The sequence below is a fragment of the Furipterus horrens genome, unplaced genomic scaffold (assembly GCF_987537825.1).
Source record: "Furipterus horrens unplaced genomic scaffold, mFurHor1.1.pri manual_scaffold_3, whole genome shotgun sequence".
In the NCBI taxonomy this organism is placed as follows: domain Eukaryota; kingdom Metazoa; phylum Chordata; class Mammalia; order Chiroptera; family Furipteridae; genus Furipterus; species Furipterus horrens.
Window position 1 is genome coordinate 22,999,864 of NW_028327173.1, and position 20,883 is coordinate 23,020,746.

Below are 20,883 nucleotides of genomic sequence, written 5' to 3' on the forward strand. Positions count from 1 at the left end.
ATAGCTTGATTAACTCTGATGCCACTGCATGCCAGGGATTGTTAGCATCCTATTTCTTGCTTGAGGCCTATGCTTAAGCCCAAGGATACAACCAAGCCAATCTTCAAATCCTGTCTTTGTGGGTATATCTATTGTGATCACTGCCAGTACCAGTCCTTTATTAGTCATAGGTCAGAAACCTCACAGTGATTTGAATGATTTGAATAGAGAAAGTTTAATATAAAAAATTATTAACCAGTTACAGAGAATTAACCCTAAGGGGAAAGAGAACTTGAAAGTATATAGAATAGCCAGTGGAAGGAATATGCACTAACTCTAGGGCTGAGGCAGAGTAGCAGGGATGGAACAAATATGAAAGATGCCCCATCTCTCAGCTTGAAGGCTGAGATTCAGATCTTGTTGGGGAAAGTGTATCCCACTGGGTGCTGGACAAGTTTGAAGTGCTGCAGATTTTTGTTGGCAAGTGGAAAACCTCCCTTCTGGGGTGCTGACAAAAGTCATTAGGAAGCCCCTTGCTGAACCTGGCTAAGCAGACAGCCTGGGCACTGGCATAATTCTCTGGGAAGACTCCTGCCCTCTGGGGTGCTGGCAAAACTTTCTAGGAAACCAGTCATAGGGATGTGTGTGTGTCATTGGAGACTTGTGGGAAGTTGGTGCCTGGTGAGAGAGTCATTGGCTGTCTTGCATGCCACTAGCCTTCACTGGAGCAAGCACTTGAGAGCACAGTTTAATGAGAAGAAAACCCCCTTCCTTCTGTAGTACTCCTTTAGTGCCATCTGCTGATAAAGGTTGTTAACACTGTGCCAGCTGGCAAAAGAGAAATGTTTATAGGTGCCAGCTCCATTATCAGAAAGCAAGTCAGGGAAGAGCTGATTTGGAGTTGAGAGGCAACGCATTTATAACTGGTACTCAGATGTTTAGATTTCTAGTACTTGTCATTCCTTTGGGTAAACCCTGATTTCTCGTGTGGTGTCTAATTTTACTTTCTCCTGAAGGACTTACCTTTAGTACTTCCTGTCCTGCTGGTGTGCTGCTGTTGCAGAATTCTTCCAGCTTTTGTAATCTGAAAAAAACTTAATTTTGTTACAAAAAAAGAGAATAACAGTAATATACACATAAAATTTATCATCGTACCCATTTTTAAGTGTACAGTTCAGTGGTATTAAATACGTTCATAATGTTGTGGACCCATCACCACCATTCATCTGCATAGCTCTCTTGTCGTCTTGTAAAACTGAAACTATACCCATTAAATAAAAATTCCCCATTCCTCCCTATTCCCAGTCTTTGGCAACTACCATTCTACTTTCTCTATTTCTGTTAGTATAATGTCCTCAAGTTTTATCCATATTGTACCATGTGTCAAAATTCCTTTCCTGTTAAAGGCTGGGTAATATTCCATTGTGTGTGTATACCACATTTTGCTTATTTACTCATCTGTCAGTGCATCCTTGGGTTGCTTTCCTGTTCTAGCCATTGTAAAAATGTTGCTATGAACACTGGCGTGCAGGTATCTCTTCAAGACTCTGTTTTCAGTTATTTTGAATATATACTCAGAAGTGGAATTACTGGATCAAATGGTAATTCTATTTTTAATTTTTTTGAGGAACCGCCATATTGTTTCCACAGCAGCTCTATTTTACATTCCCACCACCGGTGCCTAAGAGTTTTAAAATTTCTCCACAGCCTTTCTGTTTTTTGGATATTAGCCATCCTACTGAGTATGAAGTAGTATTCTGTTGTCATTTTAATTTGTGTTTCCTGAATAATTAGTGATATTGAGCATCTTTTCATGTGCTTATTGGCCATTTGTATATCTTTGGAGAAATGTCTGTTCAAGTCCTTTCCCCGTTTTTGAATTGCGGTGATTGCTTTTTTATTGTTGAGTTTTAGGAGTTCTGTATATATTCTGGATATTAATCCCTTATCAGATGTAGGTTTGTAAATATTTTAACCCATTCTGTGAGTTGCCTTTTTATTCTGATGATACTGTTTTCTGATGCACAAATTTTTTAAAAAAGATTTTATTATCTTTAGAGCGAGGGGAAGGGAAAGAGAGCGACATTGAGGTGTAAGAAACATCTGTTGGTTGCCTCTCACACCTACTCCAACCCAGGACCAGGCCCCGCAACCCAGGCATGTGCCCTGACCAGGAATCGAATTGGTGACCTCTTTGGTGGATGATACCCAACCAAGTCACACCTGTCAGGGCAATGCACAACATTTTAATAAAGTCTAACTTGTCTATTAAAAAATATTTTTAAAAATCCCCACCTCAGGATGTGTTCATTGATTCCTATAGAGAGAGGGAGAGAAGGCTGAGAGCGAATCCACAACCTCTGGTGCATGGGACAGTGCTCCAGCTGAGCCACCTGCCAGAGCTAACTTGTCTGTTTTTTGTTGCCTGTGCATGCTGTCATATTCATTAAGTCATTGCCAAATCCTATTGTCATGAAGTTTTTACCTTGTTTATTTCTAAGAGTTTTATAGTTTTAGGTCTTTAATTCTTTTTAAGTTAATTTTTCTGTATGGTGTGAGATAAGGGTCCAGTGCTGTTCCTTTGCAAGTGGATATCCAGTTTTTTCAACATCATTTGTTGAAAAGATTGTCCTTTCCCTGTTGAATGGTCTTGGCACACCCTTGTCAAAATCATTGGACCATACATGTATAGGTTTCTTTATGAACTTTCTCTTCCAGTGGTTTGTATGTCTGTCCTAATGCCTGTATTGCACTTTTTTGATTACTGTACCTTTTTAATAAGTTTTAAAATAAAGAAGTCTGGCCCTGGCCAGCTTGTTCAGTTGGTTAGAGCGTTGTCCTAGTATGCCAAGGTCGTGGGTTCAATCCATGATCAGGGCACATGCAAGAAAGAACCAATGAATGCATAAATAAGTAGAACCACAAATTAGCGTTTCTCTATCCACCTGTCTCTCTCTCAAATCAGTAAAAAAAAATGAAGTCAGAATCCTTCCAGCTTCATCCTTTTTCAGGCCTGTTTGGTTATTCAGGGTCCCTTGAGATTCTGTATGAATTTTAGGATAGGTTATTCTAGTTCTGCAAATTTTGATAGGGATTGCATTGAATTTGTAGATTGCTTTGGGTAGAATTGGCATCCTAACAGTATTGTCTTCCAGTTCATTAATGTGGGATATTTTCCATTTACTTATGTCTTCAGTTTCTTTCAGAAATGTTTTATAGTTTTCATTGTACAAGTATTTCACCTCCTTGGTTAAAGTAGTATCTAGGTATTTATTCTTTTTGATGCTCTTGTAAGTGCAATTTTTTTTGTAATTTCCTTTTCAGATTGTTCATTGCTAGTGTATAGAAATGCAACCGATTACTGATTTTTCTATGTTGACATTGTATCCTGCTACTTTGCTGTATTTATTTATTCTAACTTTTTTTTTTTGGTGGAATCTAGCATTTTTCACATTTAAGATTATATCCTCTGCAAACAGAAAATTTTACTTCTTCCTTTCCATTTCGGGTGCTTTTGGTAGTTGTAGAATTTTCATAGGTTCCATTTCTCAGGTTTAGGTTTACATAGTCGCTTTTATTATTAGCTTGCTGAGAGTTTATTATTTTTAACATAATTGAGTTACATTTTATCAAATGCTTTTTTACTGCATGTATTGCGAAGATTGTACAGTTTCTTCTTTTTCAGTCTGTTTATTTGTTTTTTGAATGTTAAATCAATTCCTGTAGTAAGTCCCATATGATTATGATGGGTAATACTTTTCAAATGTTCCTGTATTAAGTTTATAATGTTTGATAAGAATTTTCAGTAGATATGGTCATCTGCAATATTGATTAGAAATTTTGTTTTATTTTATTGTCTCTGGTTTTGTTGCCAGGGTAATGCTGGCCTTATAAATTGAGTTTGTAAATATTTCTTTCTAAAGTGTTGGATAGTTTTGCCAGTACAGTATTCCCTCACTTATCGCGAATATTATGTTCCAGACCCCCGTGCGAAGTAAGAACCTTACATTCTACACTCTTAAACCTATGTAACTTTAACAACATACATATACAGTACCGCAAAAAATCCACGATAAATATTTAAATATAATATTTTTAAAAATCCCACGATACAGTGAGGCCACAATAAGTGTACTGTGATATAGCGAGGGACTACTGTAAACCCATCTAGACTTGGAATTTTTTTTGTGATAGGTCAGTTAATTGAGTTTTAAGATAGATAAAGAATTTTAATTTTTTGTTTTATTTTTGGTGTGTTTTATGTCTTCTAAGCATTCTTCATTTAACCTTAGGTAGTTGAATTTAATGTCCGAATTATTTATAATATTCTCTTATCCTTTTAATGCCTGTAGATTTGTACTTGCATCCCTTCTTTGATTCCTGATATTGCCAGTTTATGACTTTATTTTTTTCTTTAATCAGTCTAGCTAGAGGCTTTTTAATTATATTGACATTTTGAAAGAATTAACTTTTGATTTTGCTGAACTTTTGTTTTCCATTTTTTGTTTAATTGATTTTTAAAATATCTTTATTATTTTCTCTTACTTCTTTTGGGATTGCTGTGCTCTTTCCCTCGCTTCTTGATTTGATAACCTTTTGAAAATACAAGTGTTGTAAAGCTATAAACATCTCTAATTACTGTTTTTAATGTATCCCAGAACTCTTGGTAATTTTTGTTTTCATTATCGTTTAATTCAAAATATTTTCTTTGTGATTTTTTAAAACTTTAAAAAAAATTGATTTTAGAGAGAGAGGAAGGGAGAGAGAAACATCGATTTGTTCACTTATGTATTCATTGGTTGATTCTTTTTTTAAAAAAATAATTTGTTTATTTTATTTTTAGAGAGAGGGGACAGGAAAAAGAGAGGGAGAGAAACATCACTGTGTGGTTGCTTCTCATTTGCACCCCCAACTGGGGACCTGACGTGCAACCTAGTCATGTGCCCTGACTGGGAATCAAACCGGCGACATGTGGCTCACAGGCCGACGCTTAATCCACTGAGCCACAGCAACCAGGGCTGGTTGATTCTTGTATGTGCCCTGACGAGGGATCAAACTTGCAACCTAGGCATATCAAGATAACACTCTTAACCAACTGAGTTCCTGGCCAGGGATCTGTGATTTAGAGAAATTTTATATATGGTTTGTTCAGAAGCATGCTTAATGTACAGATTTTGGTGTTTTTATTTGTTACTTATGTTTAGTTTAATACTGCTGAGGTCAGTGAATATATTCTCTACTTAACTCTTTTCAAAGAATTTGAGGAAGGGAGGGAGAAAAAGAGGGAGAGGAACGTTGATGTGCGAAAGACAACACTTCAATCAGTTGCCTTTCGTGTGTCCCGAATTGGGGACCTGGCCCAAAACCCAGGCATGTGCCCTTGTTGGAAATTGAACCAATGACCTTTTGGATCTCAGGCCAGCACTCAATCCACTGAGCCACACCAGCTAGTGCTACTTATTTCTTAAAAAAAAAAAAAAAAATTATTGATTATGCTATTACAGTTGTTGCAGTTTTCCCTCCTTTGTCCCCGTTCACTCATTCTCCCAAGTTCCCCAGGGAATTCCTACACCATTGTCCATGTCCATGGGTCATGCATATATGTTCTTTGGCTACTCTATTTCCTATGTTGTACTCATTCCTGTGACCATTCTGTAACCACCAGTTTCCACTTCTCAATCCTTTCACCCCTTTTGCCAAAACTAAAATCACCTTTGAAAGGAAAGAGATTTCAGACCATCCATGAGATTCAGGAGAATATGATGGGCCAGTTAATGGCGTTTGGGTGAACTGTGTGAGTCCCCAGGTGCTTACTTTGAAGGGGACTGAGTTGTCATTGTCCTATGTACAATGTTTCTTGTATCTTGTATCTTCTTAAATAAATGTCTCTATTTTTCATATTACATGGCTAGATACCTTCTGGGCAAATCTGTATTTTATTTAATTCCTTCCTTTCCCTCACCCTGTCTTAGGCCTTTGTCTTATATTTTACTTCTATGTGCGCTTATTTTTTAGTATCAGTGTGGCCTTACTTATTCTTAAATCAGTATATTATTATTCATTGTTGCTATTACTTATTTTGATGACCAAATTATCCCATATTCAGCCCATGGGATCTTCTTTAATCTAGTTTCTTTTCTTTCTTTTTAATATATCAATCAGTTTGTTTACTTAGAGTTTTGTAGACCAAGCCACAAATGAGAACAGAACCAGACCAGAATGGCACAGGTCAAGGGCAAAGGACCAAAAGGGACCGCTGTTGTTAGGAGCAGGGTGGGTCTCTCAAAAGGTGGTTGTGATGGTCAGATGGCAATGTATGTTCTAGATCCCCCGAGAAGTTCTAGATAGCAGGAATGCAGTCCAACAATTTGCATCACTGTCGCTGGCCTCTGGCTTCCCTTATTTCTGCTCCTGTGACTTCCATGGGGACACAAGCAGGCAGTTTACTTGGATCGTTGCTTCATCTTTCTTCTTTTGCGCATTTACTTCTTCCTCCACTTGGCTCTCATGGTGTGGGGATTTCTAAGAAGATGACGCTAAGGTCATTTTCCCAGGGTGATCTTTTAAAATCTTTAATGGAATCATCTCACTCCTCTACTTCAGAATTCTTCAGTGGCTTTCCATTAGCCATATGATAAAGTCAGAAATCATTTAAGGCTGGGAATACATGGCCCTGATTATATATCTAGTTTTCTCTCCATCTCTTAAATAATGGAAGAAGTCTAATTTGTTACAAGTTTTATAATTTACAGTTTATATTTGCTACAGATTTTAGGAAGAAATGAGAATATTTTTCTTAAGGAACATTATGGATTTATTATAAATGTTCCTGATTTTCCAAACTAGTAACCAGATTTATACATCACTTTGGAATGGAAGACTTGGCGACAAAAGTGTAGTTTAATAGTCCCAAACATATTTAAAGAATCATGGGAACATGTATTTTCCTTCTTTCTCTTAGTTTACATTTAAGGGTAAATATAGCATTCTACACATTCAGATTGAAAGGGCAACATTATCCATGTATTCAAAGATGACTTCTTTTTCATTTTTATGTGTGGTTAGCTTAATTCTTTTTTCAGCTGTTGTGAAAAGTAATAAAAGAAGTCATTTTAGGTTGGTCGCTTCACAGTTGAATCTGATTTTTGTTTGAAGCTATTTTCTCAGCAGTGGTTGAGCATATATACACTACACTTGGTGATAAATTTTGACTCTATTATGTTTATTAGGTTTTTGTAGCTATTTGAGCAGTTTTTTTCCATTGTAGTATATAATGTAAATTTAACACTTCTGTGTGTCTTTAATAATACATTCCTAATGGTTTTATTCGGTGTACTTCTGAACTTAATGAAGTTGCTTCATTTTATAGAATTACAGATTTGTACAATCCAACTCATCTAAACTGTTCCTAGTGAGAACTTTGCTTTTTATTTTACATAGCATTTAAAAAATATTACTAATAAAATAGTGTGACAGCACATGAAATATGAATTACAGACACTAAGTATACCTACAGTAAGCTGATGGATAGCCATTCTTGTTTTGATGGAGAAATCAAGATTATTAATTTTTAGTTCATGTCAAAGTAATTTCAGTGGAAATAATTATTTTGTTTAAGTAACTTCACATAAATTTTGAAGTGAATAAAATTGTGAAAAGGTGATGGATTTGATTCCATTTAAAGGAAGGGTTGTTAATATCTTTAAAAGCCATTTAGCTAGGAAAAAAAGGTAATGAAGAGATCTGCTTTTATAATGTCCTTATCAAGTTTTTGGTCTTTTTTTTTCTTTTAGTTTTTTATTTAAGTTTTCAGTCTTGATTAAACCAATTTGAATTCTTAGTTTATGTATAGCTTGAAGTGAATCATGAGCCCTGAAGTTTGAGAGTTTGGAGAGGAGGTTTAGAATTTTGTAGGCCAACTTTATTAATTTTATTTGAGCCCCCAAGGAGTTAAGATTCTTCCTTCATGTCTGTGAGTGAATTGGGAGCAGAACATTGACTAGAATCTAACAGTATTGGTGTTAACAGTTTTTCTTGAGACCTATTACATATTAGACAGGAAATATTTTCCACATAATGTTTTTCTATTTACAGTCAGTTCTCACTTTGCAGGCTTCTAATATGCTTGAATTTCAGTTATCACAGTTTAGTTAAATAACACATCAGTCCACTAAACAACAAAATTCAGATGTCACTTACCATGATATATTAACTGTGATTGTGTACTGTGTACTTCAATATTCGCTCTTCAGTATACAAGTCACCATGTAATTAACAGATATTTAACATGATCAGTGACCAATTACTTCTCTAAGTCTGTTGGAGATTGGTCACTATATGTCTGTTATGCATTTCTTGCACAGACAGAAAACTGTAGTTTTGTTAACTTCCTTTTCTCCCAATGGTAAATTCATGTGGCAGTTTTCAAAACAGGGTAATCGAAGGGGAGAATTGACTTACAAAGATGAAAGTGTAGCAAAGAAATGAAAAGTGATAAAACTAGATATGAAAAATTGAATGCCACAGATTTGAAAATAGCCACAGGTAAATGAAGATAGGACAAGAGCTGGGCTTGCCTAAATGAAGGTATGGTTTGACCCGTATTGAAAAGTCAGATGAGGGACAGCTGTAATAGAACAAAAAAACAAAACAAAACAAAAGTCAGATGAATATAAAAAACAAGAAAAATCTTTTCAATATTATTTAGTTTAAATTGTAATAGGAATAGATCTCAGTTTGGCTAGCATTTGTGCAAAGCATTGAATTTAGTTGCTGCATTGAAAAAAAAATTTTTTCAAGGAGACCGGAAAAGTTTTTTTTCAGAATCACCACGGATTAAGCTGTTAGAGCAGATAGGGATGCTACTGTGAACTTACACCGGATTCCAAACATTAATTGAGCAAATAATTATATGATCATCAACTAATTAATGTAGGCTAGCTAGGTCTGTTTTGGAAGGCAATTCCATCCATAACTTATGTGATGAAAGACAGAATCATGACAGATCCAAGATGGCGGTGGACAAGGTGGATGTTATACTCATCTGCCAGGACTAAACTGGAATTACAGCTAAAATATAGAACAGTCAGTGTGAATAATCAACTGAAGAGTAGTTGAATAGAAGTCTTATAACCAAGTATTCACAGAAGCCACATTGAGACTGGTAGGAAGGGTAGAGAAGCAAAAAGGGCTGGCCCCTCTCTCATGATAGGCTCCAGAGGGGTATCTCAGCTGTAGAGTTTCTCCTTGAGGAGTGTAAAGTCTCAGCCCCATGCTGGGCTTTCCATCCCAGAGCACCAGAGCTGGAAGAGGTGCCCACATAACATCTGGCTCAGAAAAATCAGTTGGGATTCTGTCTGACAGGGAGAGAAGGAAGTCAGCTAGAGACATAGGTGCCCTTTTGAAGGGCCAACACACAACATCTTGTTCACAGATATTCACCCTGGGTTCTGGTGGAGGGAGGGTGGAGTGTAATTGAGTCTTATGTGGAGAGACTGGGGTTTGTGGCTTTGGGGAGAGAGCTGAGGGTCTAACTGCCAGGACCCTCAAGCTGAGTCACTCTCCCTTACCCCCGATGTCATTTTCTTCAGTCGAGCACTCCTCTCCTATGGCATCAGCCTGGGGGAATGCAATAGACCTACCCTGTGGAATCCCTGTTGCCACACCCAGTGGAGCTTGTGCCCTGCTGATGAGTCAGCTCTTTGGGCTGGGGTATAGAGATCTGGGCAGACGGGGGGTGTCAGGACTGAGCGATGCGGCTTTCGGGTGGGAGTCATTCCCTCCACTTCCTCGTGAACCTGACTGTTGCCTCTCCATCATGAGAAATCCTCTAGCCCCACCCTCTTAACTCCTGGTGGCCCTGCTCTGCCAGGGTCTAGTCAGAATCCAGGACAGACTTAGTTGTGACTGGGACCTCTCCCTCATGGAGATCCAGTAGCCCCACCCTCCTGACTCCCTGGCAGTCCTGTCCTGTTGAGCTTGGGCTTCTGGCAGAATCTAGGACAGACTGAGTTGTGTATGGCTCTAGGATGGGGGCCAGTTTTCCATTGCACGCTCAACCACTGTAGAGTCCTCCCTTCACGGGGCCAAATCTTTATCTTTTTGGGTCTGATAAACTCTGCTCCCCTCACCATGACAATGTCCTGAGACCTCACCCCACCATAAAGGTCTGTGGGCACCTGGCAGTGGCAGCTAGACTTGATATACCCAGGGACATTAGCTGAGTGGCCTTAGACCAAGCACTGGAACTGAATTTGAACCTGTACCATTCTGGTGAATAGCACTTGCCCCTACCTACCTTGTGATTCACTAAGAACCTACCTTATGCAGCTCAATTACCACCAGAAGCTTTTTAGTGACAGCCTGTCAGGCAGCCAACAGGTTGAGACAGGCAGAGGTGGATGTTGTGGTACCATGGGACTTTTGCTGACCTGCCTCTGGGACTGGTGCTGGTAAAAGCCTGCCTTGGTGGGCCTAGCTTGGTCCTTCTCATGCATACCCAGGCCCAGCAGAGAGAGCCACAAACTGTGAATTGCTTTGTAGTTCAAACAGGTTGCCCAGGGCCTGTCATAGTCAGGCTTTGATGTTGGCCTCCACCATAATCACTCCCAAGAGGCTCCAGAACCAACACTCCCAGTGACCAGCTTCAGACAACATCAGAGCAGTATTCACAAGCTGCATGTCCAAAGGGAAATCTTGGCATGCACCAGACCCTGCTGAGGCTAATTTCACTTTGTGAGGTCAGCACCTGCACATCAGCTTGTATACTGTGATTTTTACAGTCAGTCAACGTGAGGGTCGACCTCACACGTGAATGGGCCAATAGCAGTGAAGACTCAGTTACAACAGGAGAACCCACATAACCTACACAAGGGACATTTCTGGAACACCCAGATCAGATGATCAAGGAGACTGCACCACTGAGTCTCACAGGATGCCTACTATGTAGGACCACCCTGTTAAGACTGGGAGCCCTAGCAGATCTATATAATACATAGAAACAAACACAGAGGCAGCAGAAATGGGGAGACAAATAAATAGGTCTCAAATGAAGGAATTGGAGAACTCTCCAGAAAAAGCTAAATGAAATGGAGGCAAGCAGTTTATCAGATGTGGAGTTCAAAGTAATGGTTATAAGGATGCTCAACAGCATGAAAAGGGACATAGAAACCATAAAAAGGATGAGTCAGAAATGAAGACTATCTGCAATGAAGACTACAGTAGAAGGAATCAACAGGTTGAATGAAGGAGAGGATCAAATCAGTGTTTTGGAGGACAAGGTAGCAGAAAAATCTAATCAGAGCAGCAAATAAATAAATGAGGACATTTTAAGGGTCCTTTGGGACTTAGTGAAGCGTAACAACATCCTTATCGTAGTGGGTACAAGAAGAAGAGAGGCAGCAAGGGACTGAGAACCTACTTAAAGAAATAGTGACTGAAAACTTCCCTAACCTGGTGAAAGAAAAAATACACATAAGTTCAGGAAGCACAGAGAGTCCCAAACAGTATGTACCTAAATAGGCCTAAACCAAGACGCCTTATAATTAAAATGGCAAAGGTTATGGATACAGAGAGAGAATCCTAACAGCTACTTTCCTACAAGGGAGCACCCATAAGCCTGTCAGCTGATTTCTCAACAGAAACATTTCAGGCCATAAGGGATTGGCATGAAATATTGCAAGTGATGAAAAGCAAGAACCTACAGTCCAGGCTACTCTTTCCAGTAAGGCTATCATTTAAAATTGAAGGAGAAATGAAGAACTTCACAGATAAGTGAAAGCTGAAGGAGTTTGATACCACCAAACCAGTATTAGAAGAAATGTTAAAGATTCTTTAAGAAGAAGAAAAAAATAAAACAGCTACATAGTTATAAAGAATGAAGTGTGAGTAAATATGTATCCATCAATAATCACTTTAAATGCAAATGTCTTAAATCCCCTATCAAAATAGTTAGGGTAGCAGAATGTATAAGGAAACAAGACACATATATATGCTGTCTAAGAGACACACTTCAGAACGAAAGATACAGATTAAAAGTCAAGGGATGGGAAAAGATATTTCATGAAAATGAGAAAAAAAAAAAAGCTGGGATAGCAATACTTGTATCAGACAAAGTAGACTGCAAAAAAAAAAAAAAAAAAAGACCACGAGACAAAGGAGGACATTACATAATGCTAAAGGGTTCAATCTAACAAGAGGATATAACCATTATAAGCATTTATGCACCCTACATAGGAGCATCTTCTAGACAGAAAATCAACAAGGAAACAACAACTTTAAAGGCCACACTAGATCAGAATGATTTAATTGGCATCTTCAGAGCATTTCATCCTAAGTGCACATAGGACATTATCTAGGATAAACAACATATTAGGATACAAAACAAGTTTCAATAAATTGAATAAGATTGAAATCATATCAAGCATCTTCTCTGATTCTAATGGTGTGAAACTAGAAATCAATCAAGAAAAAAATTAAACACAAAGATGTGGAAGCTAAATAACATTAAACAATGAATAGGTTAACAGTGAGATCAAGAATAATATTTTCAAAAGATGTCTTGAAACAAATGAAAATGAGAACACAACAACCCAAAATCTATGAGGTACAGTGAAAGCAGTCCTGAGAGGGAAATTCATAGCATTATTCCTGTCTCAAGAAACAAAAACCCCACAAATAATCCAACTTAATTACACTTAATTACAACTAGGAAAAAAACCCCAACAAACATAAGCCCAAAATGAGTAGAATAAAAGGAATAATATCAGAGCAGAAATATAGAGTAAAAAAACAACAACCTACAAATCTATATAATTTTATCAAATATCACCTCAATAAATTCAATAATTTTTAATAGAAAGATATAGGATCCTGAAGTAGTTACAAAGGGGAGAGTTATAGATAAGAAGTCTGAGGAACCTAGTAAAGGTGAATTTGTCAATATAAATGAGGAAAGTGGTTGTGACAAAAAGACTGAAGATGTTTTAGAGGAATTGACTCCTGGCAAAAATTTTAATGCTAATGTAGAAATAGATCCAAAGGCCAAAGGGTAAAATGTTGGAAGCTGAACCAAACTTTGAAAGAATTATGACAGTTTGCAAAGGCATGGAAGAGATACTTAATTCTGTATCATAAGTTATCTGAGGAAAGAAGGTGGCGAGCACTGTGCACTCTTAAGGTATTTTACAAAGAAATAAAACACTTTGGTTCTCAAAGTTTGTTTTTAATTATAAAACTTAAAATATTACACAGTATTTTTATTTTCTTATATACTTACAACTGATAGTAAAAGAGTTTTAAAATGTTTTGTTAAAAATCTAAAGATCACAGAACAATTGCAGTTTTTTCCCTTAGATTGTTAAGATTGCTTTTCTCTGTCAGTTTCAGCTTCTAGGTCATTTTTATCACCCTGCACTACAGTGCAAAGTGAGTGCTGTCTTTATAAAATAATTTTTTTTTCTGTAACAACTTATTTTATTTTCCAACCTGATAAAAATGATTACAAAGATCGTTAGTATGAATAAATTTGAAAGTGTGAGTAGGGGATGTTTGAATGGGAGGAGCAGTAGGCAGAGATTAGCATTACTGTTGTGGGATTGAGGAAGAGGATTGAATATTCAATTTGGTGTGGTCTGTTGCAGGCATTAAAACTGTTTGAAGCTTCTGCTTAATCTTTGAGATTCTTGCAAAAAATTATTTTAATCCTCACCCAAGGATATTTTTATTGATTTTAGAGAGAAGCAGAAAGGGGTGGGGGGCGGGGAAACATCGATGTGAGAGAAGCATCGATCCATTGCCTCTCGTATGTGCCCCGACTGGGGATCAAACCGGCAACCTTTTTGAGGTATTGGATGACGGTCCAACTGAGCTGCCCAGCCAGGGTGAGATTGTTGGAAAATTTTAAGTACACTCAAGGATGATTAAGTTTTTAATATAGACAAGTTTTAAATTATTAACTAATTTTAGTAATTCTTCTATTTAGCAAATATTTATTGAACTTCTGTCATGTGTTGGGCATTGTTGTAGGTACTAGGTAGGCTTGCAGCAATAAGGAGCAAACGAAAATTCTCAAGACTTGGATATACCTTAACCTGCCTTCTGCTTTGAGAAATATGGAATTTCTAATCCTTTACAGAGTTTTGATTTTCTTAGGGTTCTGTTGAGAGCAACTAGATTATTTTTAATTTTTGTGTAACTAATGGCTTTTGTATAAATTTTTTTTTACCAATTTCTTTTTTAGATAGTCTCCAAAATGGAGTTAAAACTTCATGTTTTTATTTATTTTTTTAAAACGTCTGTTTTTATAATTCCAGTTATTTGTTAGGAGATAGATCTACCAACAGAATGGGCTATTTCATGGTACATCTTCAGAAATGTGTTTGGGTACTTGATTCCTTAAAGATATTTGACGGGTGTGCTGCAAGAATTTTTTCAAACATGCAATGTCTGACTATTTATTCAGGGGCACTGACCTCTTTCCTCTTAGTTTGGCAAATAAATGACAGCAGCCAAACAACAATAGCTGTCTGGTGTCAATGAATCACAGTTATACCTATTTTTTAGTCAGATCAGTAAAAAATATTTTTTGATGTGCCACAGAATTTTAGTAATTAGTTTATGTGTGCCATAAGATGAAAAAGGTTGAAAATCAGTGCCTTATACCACCCTCAACTTCGGAATAAAATTTCTATAGTGGCTATTATAGACACATCTGCTGTAGTAGTGCTGAGAAATAGTTGTGAAATCTCCCTTGTTTAGGAAGTTGGGCCTGTGTAGGTTGTGTGAGGTGGCATCGTAACTAGCTCAGTAACAGAATCTGAGTAGTTGTTTACTAGTGAATTAAGACTGGAAAGGCTTGAGCTCTGTGCACAATGGTCCACAGGCATGAAACAGCCTGCAAGACTGGGTGAACTACATACAGGTCATTCATATTAGTTAGAACGTTTGCTTTTGGGATGGGTATATAATGGGAACTTGAAGGCAGGAAACGAAGCAGTACAGGCCAGATTTTCGAGAGTCATAAATTTGCACTTTTTTCTGGGGAGCCTTTTTCAGAGCTCTGTGTGTGTGTGTCCCTTTAACCTCTTAATACCTTCATTTCTTCATTTATGAAGTAGAGGTGTTAACAGTACTTACTTGATGAAACTTTAGGAAGGCTAAAAAGAATTTAATCTGTTTAAAAGTTGAAAACAGTGCTAGGTAGAGGGCAAGGTTCTTGATAAGTGTAAATCTCTAATTATAATTGTTTGAGAATCATTGCTTTACGTCACCTAAAAAGTTCCATAGTGGGGTAGTTGATTGAAATTAAGAATCACAGGTGGTTAATAACTATGTGGAAAGATTCTTATTCAAAATTTAAAGAATGAAACAACAAAATGGAAATTTAACAATGAGCATTTTTGCTTATCAAATTGAGGAAGATGGAAAAAGAACTTTATACCACATTGGTATAGAAATTCTTGAGAAACAGCAGGAACTCCCTGTATTGAGATATATGTACATACATATATATTGGAGGATTACTTTTGGTGGGCATTTTGGTAATATCTACCAAAAATTTAAGTGCCTATGCTCTTTAATTTCATGATTCCACTTCTGGGGATTGATCATATATGTATGATCACACACGCTCACACACATATACTGACATATAAACCAACTTATATGTACAAGGATAACTATAATTTGAATAAAAGCTTGAAGTAAGTGTCCATTAATATAATACAATACAATAAAAGACGATGCAGTCACTATGAAGAGTGAATTAGATAGTTGTATAATGAGAAATTTCCTAGATGCATTAAGTTAAAAAAAAAAAAGAATTTCTATATCCATTTATTTGTGTCTTAGCAATCATTTTCTCCCACCCCCAGCAGTCAGCAGCCACTAATCTATTTTGTCCCTATGTTTTTTTTAAAATGCTTATTCTAGTTTTTAAAAAGATTTTATTTATTTATTTTTGGAGAGAGGGGAAGGAAGGTAGAAAGAGAAGGAGAGAAACATTGATGCGATCAATTTCCTCTCACAGGCCCCCAAGTGGGAACCTGGCCTGCAACCGAGGCATGTGCCCTGACTGGGAATCAAACTGGCAACCTTTTGGTTCGCAGGCCGGCACTCAATCCACTGAGCCACACCAGCCAGGGCATGTCCCTGTGGTTTTGAAATGTGTATCCAGTGTCAGCAAAAGAGACTTGCTCGATGATATTGTGTCTATTTGTAAAAAAGCATATAAATGATTTGGCATAAAGAGGCAACATTTTAGTCTTTTGTATTTTGTTTTCTGTTTGAGAGAGAGGGTGGGTGGGGTAGGAAAACAGGATTTGGTTTTAAACTTTAAAAGGAAATTTAATTGTGGAATTTTTGCCACCTGAAAGAGTGTCTACTGAAGTATATATTAGTGCCTGATATTCTTCTCATCTAGGTTTTTTAATTTCTTCTGAGTCATAACCATTGCACCTATTTGTTGTAGTCATTATAATTTTTATGTATTTCATTTTTGTTTTCTTAAATATTTTTAATAATACAATTTGAGGGTTTAAATTCCAAATCATTTTTTTTCTTTTAGAACATGGAAGTCGTTGATCTTTTGTGTTCCAGCTTGCAGAGAAGTATGGTATCAGTCTGGTTCTTGTTTCTTATAGGACATAGTATTATCTTAGTCAGGAGTTAGGTTTTATAATCAGCTCACAAGAAGAAATGTTCCATAGTCCAAATTATCTAAGGAAATCTCTTTAAGTCACTTATATTGACATACCACCCTTAGTAATATCATCAATACCATTTCCCCTCCTAAAACGTTGAGTAAGATTGTAGTTTCTTTGGTTGAACACCATGCAAAGTGTCTAGGAGCAATATTGTACAAAAGTATATTATTTTTAAATACTTGGACCCCTCTCAGTGCAAGCAAGTGCTTTCATTATTGGCCTTGCAGAGTTAATCTCCCATTTCCTTTCTTTCTGGAGCATAACTCTTTGAATGGTTTGGTAGGTAGAATGGTCTTTACTATTTCTTTACTTTGCTTTCCTTTCAGTGTTTATATAGTTGAATTCACTTACATTAAATGTGTTTTATGAATCATCTGCACTGCAGTTTTCTTTATTCCTTCTTTTGTTTTATTTTGGAATTCTGAAATTTCACCAGGATGTATCCTTTTTTTTCCCATTTCCTCTTTGGTGAGCCCATTTGATCTCAAATATTAATATTTTTAGTTTAGGGAAATTTTCTTATATTATTTCACCTCCCAATTGTTCTTTCCTTAGGGGATGCCTCTGAAATTGCTGTTAGACCTACTGGTTCTGTTTTCCATGTCGTATAAAATATCTTTTCCACTTATGAATAACTGTTGTTTCCTCTGCAGATGTGTAGGTAGTTTTCCCCTAAACGTTTCTTCCTTGAATGGGGACACACTCTGGGTTATAATAGGCAAGATTTATCAAAAAGCAGCTTTTCTTGTGTTCTTGCTTCGTGGATGAGTAGTAGGCAGGGAAGCAGGAAGTTGGAAGACTCAAGCTTGCTAAGTGAGGAGACCTTTAAAGACCAGGAATGGAACTTGGTAGTGTCTTTAGCTCCTGGGTGGAGTTGCCTCTGCTTTACTTTTTTTCCTCCTCTGTATCTGTTTTAAAGGTCTGAAATTATTTAACACTTGACTTCTCTTCTGTCTTTTATGCCTTGTAGCATGGCTCACTTTCCTTTAAACAGCAGCAGATTTCTGGTTTTAACCCAAGACCAAAACCTATTGATGCCGATTGTTCTGTTCAGTTTTAATGCAGAGTTTTGCATAATCCTCAAGAGATGTTAGTAAGTTCTCAGTAATTGTTTATTGAGAACACTTGTTGGCTATGTTTTTTATTATTATAAATATATATGATCCTCTATATTTTATAATATAAAAGTGATTTTTTAAAAATAAGTTTTTAAAAAATAATTGGCATTATTTATCTCTTCATTTTTGGTTTGTGGATTTTGGCCTGAGAACTTCTTTTGTTCATTCTATATTTTATTTTATCCTATTTGGCATTGTTTATTTTTTTGTGTATTTGTATACTTTGGGTGGAAAATTGTAGCTCTTGGGGGAGTTGGGAGGGTTACCAAAAATATGCTAGAAGAATGTGATAATAATGTTACTTTTCTCTTCCTTTTTTCAGTTTGAGCAGAAAACTGGTGCAGTGTTTGATGAAATTGTAGAGAACTGTAAGTACCATTTTAGAAAAAAACCAATCATGTATTTAGATAGATAATACATAATTCTAGATAGAACATTTATAACAGGGCAGATTAATGTGATGATCCAATTTGATTTAGTTTAGATCTCATCACACCTTCTAAGTATTTTCTGCAATTTAATCTGAATTCTAAATTTTACTCTTTTTTTTAAGTAAATATTTTATTTTCAAGTTATTAAGGTTGAAATATAGCCATTCTTTGTGTTATATACCACTTAATAAAGGTTTCTACTTTGTTTACAGGGTCTCTTAATTTTCTCTTTATATTTTTTCCATGATACATCATTTTCTTAAAAAACAAAACAAAAACAAAAGCAACTCTATTTCTTGTAATTATAAAAGTAATACATTCAGTTTTACAATACAAAAATGAGTAAAACTGAAAATAAAAGCCTTTGTCTCTACCATTCTCCAAAGATACCCAACTTTTTTTTCTGTGAGTGTATGTGGATGTGGTTTATGTATGTGTGTAGGGAATTTTATGAATTCTGCTCTTGCTTTTTCATTCAACTGCTTAGACATCTTTCTATGTCAGTGGGTTTGGACCTATTGCATCCTTTGAAATGGCTACTCTGTTTTATTGTATGACTATATTATAATTTAACCTGTTTCCTCTTTTTATATGTATATATTATTTTTGATTTTTCACTGTTACAAGCAATATTGAGTATGTGTTCCTGTACACATCTTTGTTTACTTGTTGAAATGTTTCTGTAGGATAAATTCTAAGAATAGAATTGATGAATCATCACAGGATATTTGTGTACTTGTTTCTGAAGGATGAATTTTGTCATATAGAATTACTAAGTCAGGGAAAATATGCATTTCTTTTGTTTTTTAACTTTACTTCCCCCAGTAGGATATGTGAGTACCATCTTTCTCTTTGGAATTAGTTAATACTGTTGAGTGGTAACAGTTTTTTAGACTATATATTGAGAGGTAGCCAGCGCTCCTGACGTTTAGTGGATTTAGTTATTTTTTTTTCTTGCATGAAAGAATGTAAATTAGGTTCCAGCTAGCTTATTGAGAAGAAACTTCAGAAGTATATTGGAGTATTTCACAGAATTTAGAGAGGAGGTAAATAACAAATTTCCTCCCGGAACTCAGTGAGAGGAGATGATAGGCCTGCTCTATCTGTGCTGCCAGAGAGCCTTTATGCTCCAGTGACTTATTCTTTCTGTAGATCCATTTTAAATTTCAAGTTCCTAGGAAAAAGCTTATGATTGTGCCAGTTTAGATATGATGTTTGTCTTTGAACCAATCATCTGTGGTCGGGGAAAATAGAGTTAGAAAGTAAAACATGGCTATTATGAAATATCCTAATATCCTTAGCCTCTACTACTCACTTTCATCAAATATTTTTTGATTACCTTCTTCTGGACATGCCTTTGCTCAAATCTGTATACTAGTAACAAATTAATCAAATAGCTTTCTAATGAAGGTTTTAATTTGAGGCTTTGTTTATTAAAGATGTTGAATAACAACTGACTTAAAGTGGTAGCAGTAACCAAGCTGCTGTACTTGGTTCCCTAATACCCAACACTGGGGTTTGTGTTTCTAGTGCTTCGTGTTTTTCTGCTACAACTCCGCAAACATTTTTAGGTTGGAAATATACAATCAGGGGATTTTATACCAAATGTTGAGTGCCAATAGTGTGGTAAAGATTATCCTGTATCTCCCCCTTTCTAGTAGATTATCATAAAAGGGCTGTTGAAAGTTCTGGAGGCAGCTTGGAAGGGGAAACTGGCCTCTCTCCATGAAGGGGACTCAGGAACATAGAGACCTGTTTAGGAGATGTGAAGGCAGGCTGCTATACACATGGTATTCCTATGGCCATTCAAGGCCTAATATTTTGTCTTGAAGTCTATATCTGGAGAAAAGGAGATTCACTGTCTTTCAGGCAAATAACATGTCAAAATATCTAGTATAATATTAGACCTACCATGTATTCATTATCCAAGACCACTCGTATGGTATAGCCCTTCCAAAATTTTCAGCAAAATACTATAGTATCATCTAATTGTTGGCACACAGAAACAGAGCTTAACCCCATCAGTGAGAAATATGGGAAATTTGGTTCAAACATGAAAAAGCTGAGTTGACCTTCCAAAGATGTAGTGTTTTCAGTGAAAGGGATTTGAAAGAAAAAAGGCTTCATCATTTTATGCAAGTCAAATAGGTTAGTCCAACTTCTACTTCATCATTTGTCAAGAGAATTTGTGCTGTGGATTTTATAAGATACATGATGATAGAGGAAGTGACTGATACTGTGGATTATCCTAACTTATGTTACCCTAACTGTTGTTAGTTAATGTGAAGTTTGAAAGAAATACAGATAGAATAGAAAAAATTTTAAATGCATTCAGATAGTTGCTTCCTTATATCAAGGACTTTTATTTATTTAATGGCTCTAAAATAACTACCTAGTCATTTATCTATGGTTAATTTTCTCACTGGTAGAATAAATTCATTGGACATAACAGACTTGACAACTTCAAGGGAAAAATAATAGCATTGCTGATTTGTTGAAATATAGTTATTTGAATTAAATTATTTACATTTGATTACTTGCAATGTATGAGTTTATTTGTGGAAAACTTTGCATGTATGAGGGGGGACTCCAAAACAAAAACAAAAACCAAACAAACAAGCTCAGAATTACCTTCTGGAGGGCAGGCCCCTT

The 20,883-nt window shown here is 36.3% G+C and overlaps 1 protein-coding gene across 4 annotated transcripts in view; it reads left to right on the forward strand.

The window, feature by feature from the left end:
- ZMYM4 (zinc finger MYM-type containing 4) overlaps positions 1-20,883 on the forward strand; it is a 123,491-nt gene that overhangs the window by 30,287 nt on the left and 72,321 nt on the right. For all 4 annotated transcript variants that reach the window (XM_090269084.1, XM_090269085.1, XM_090269086.1 and 1 more), the window contains exon 2: positions 18,123-18,168. In XM_090269084.1, coding sequence (XP_090125210.1) covers positions 18,123-18,168 — 46 coding nt within the window. The remainder of the gene's footprint in view (positions 1-18,122; positions 18,169-20,883) is intronic.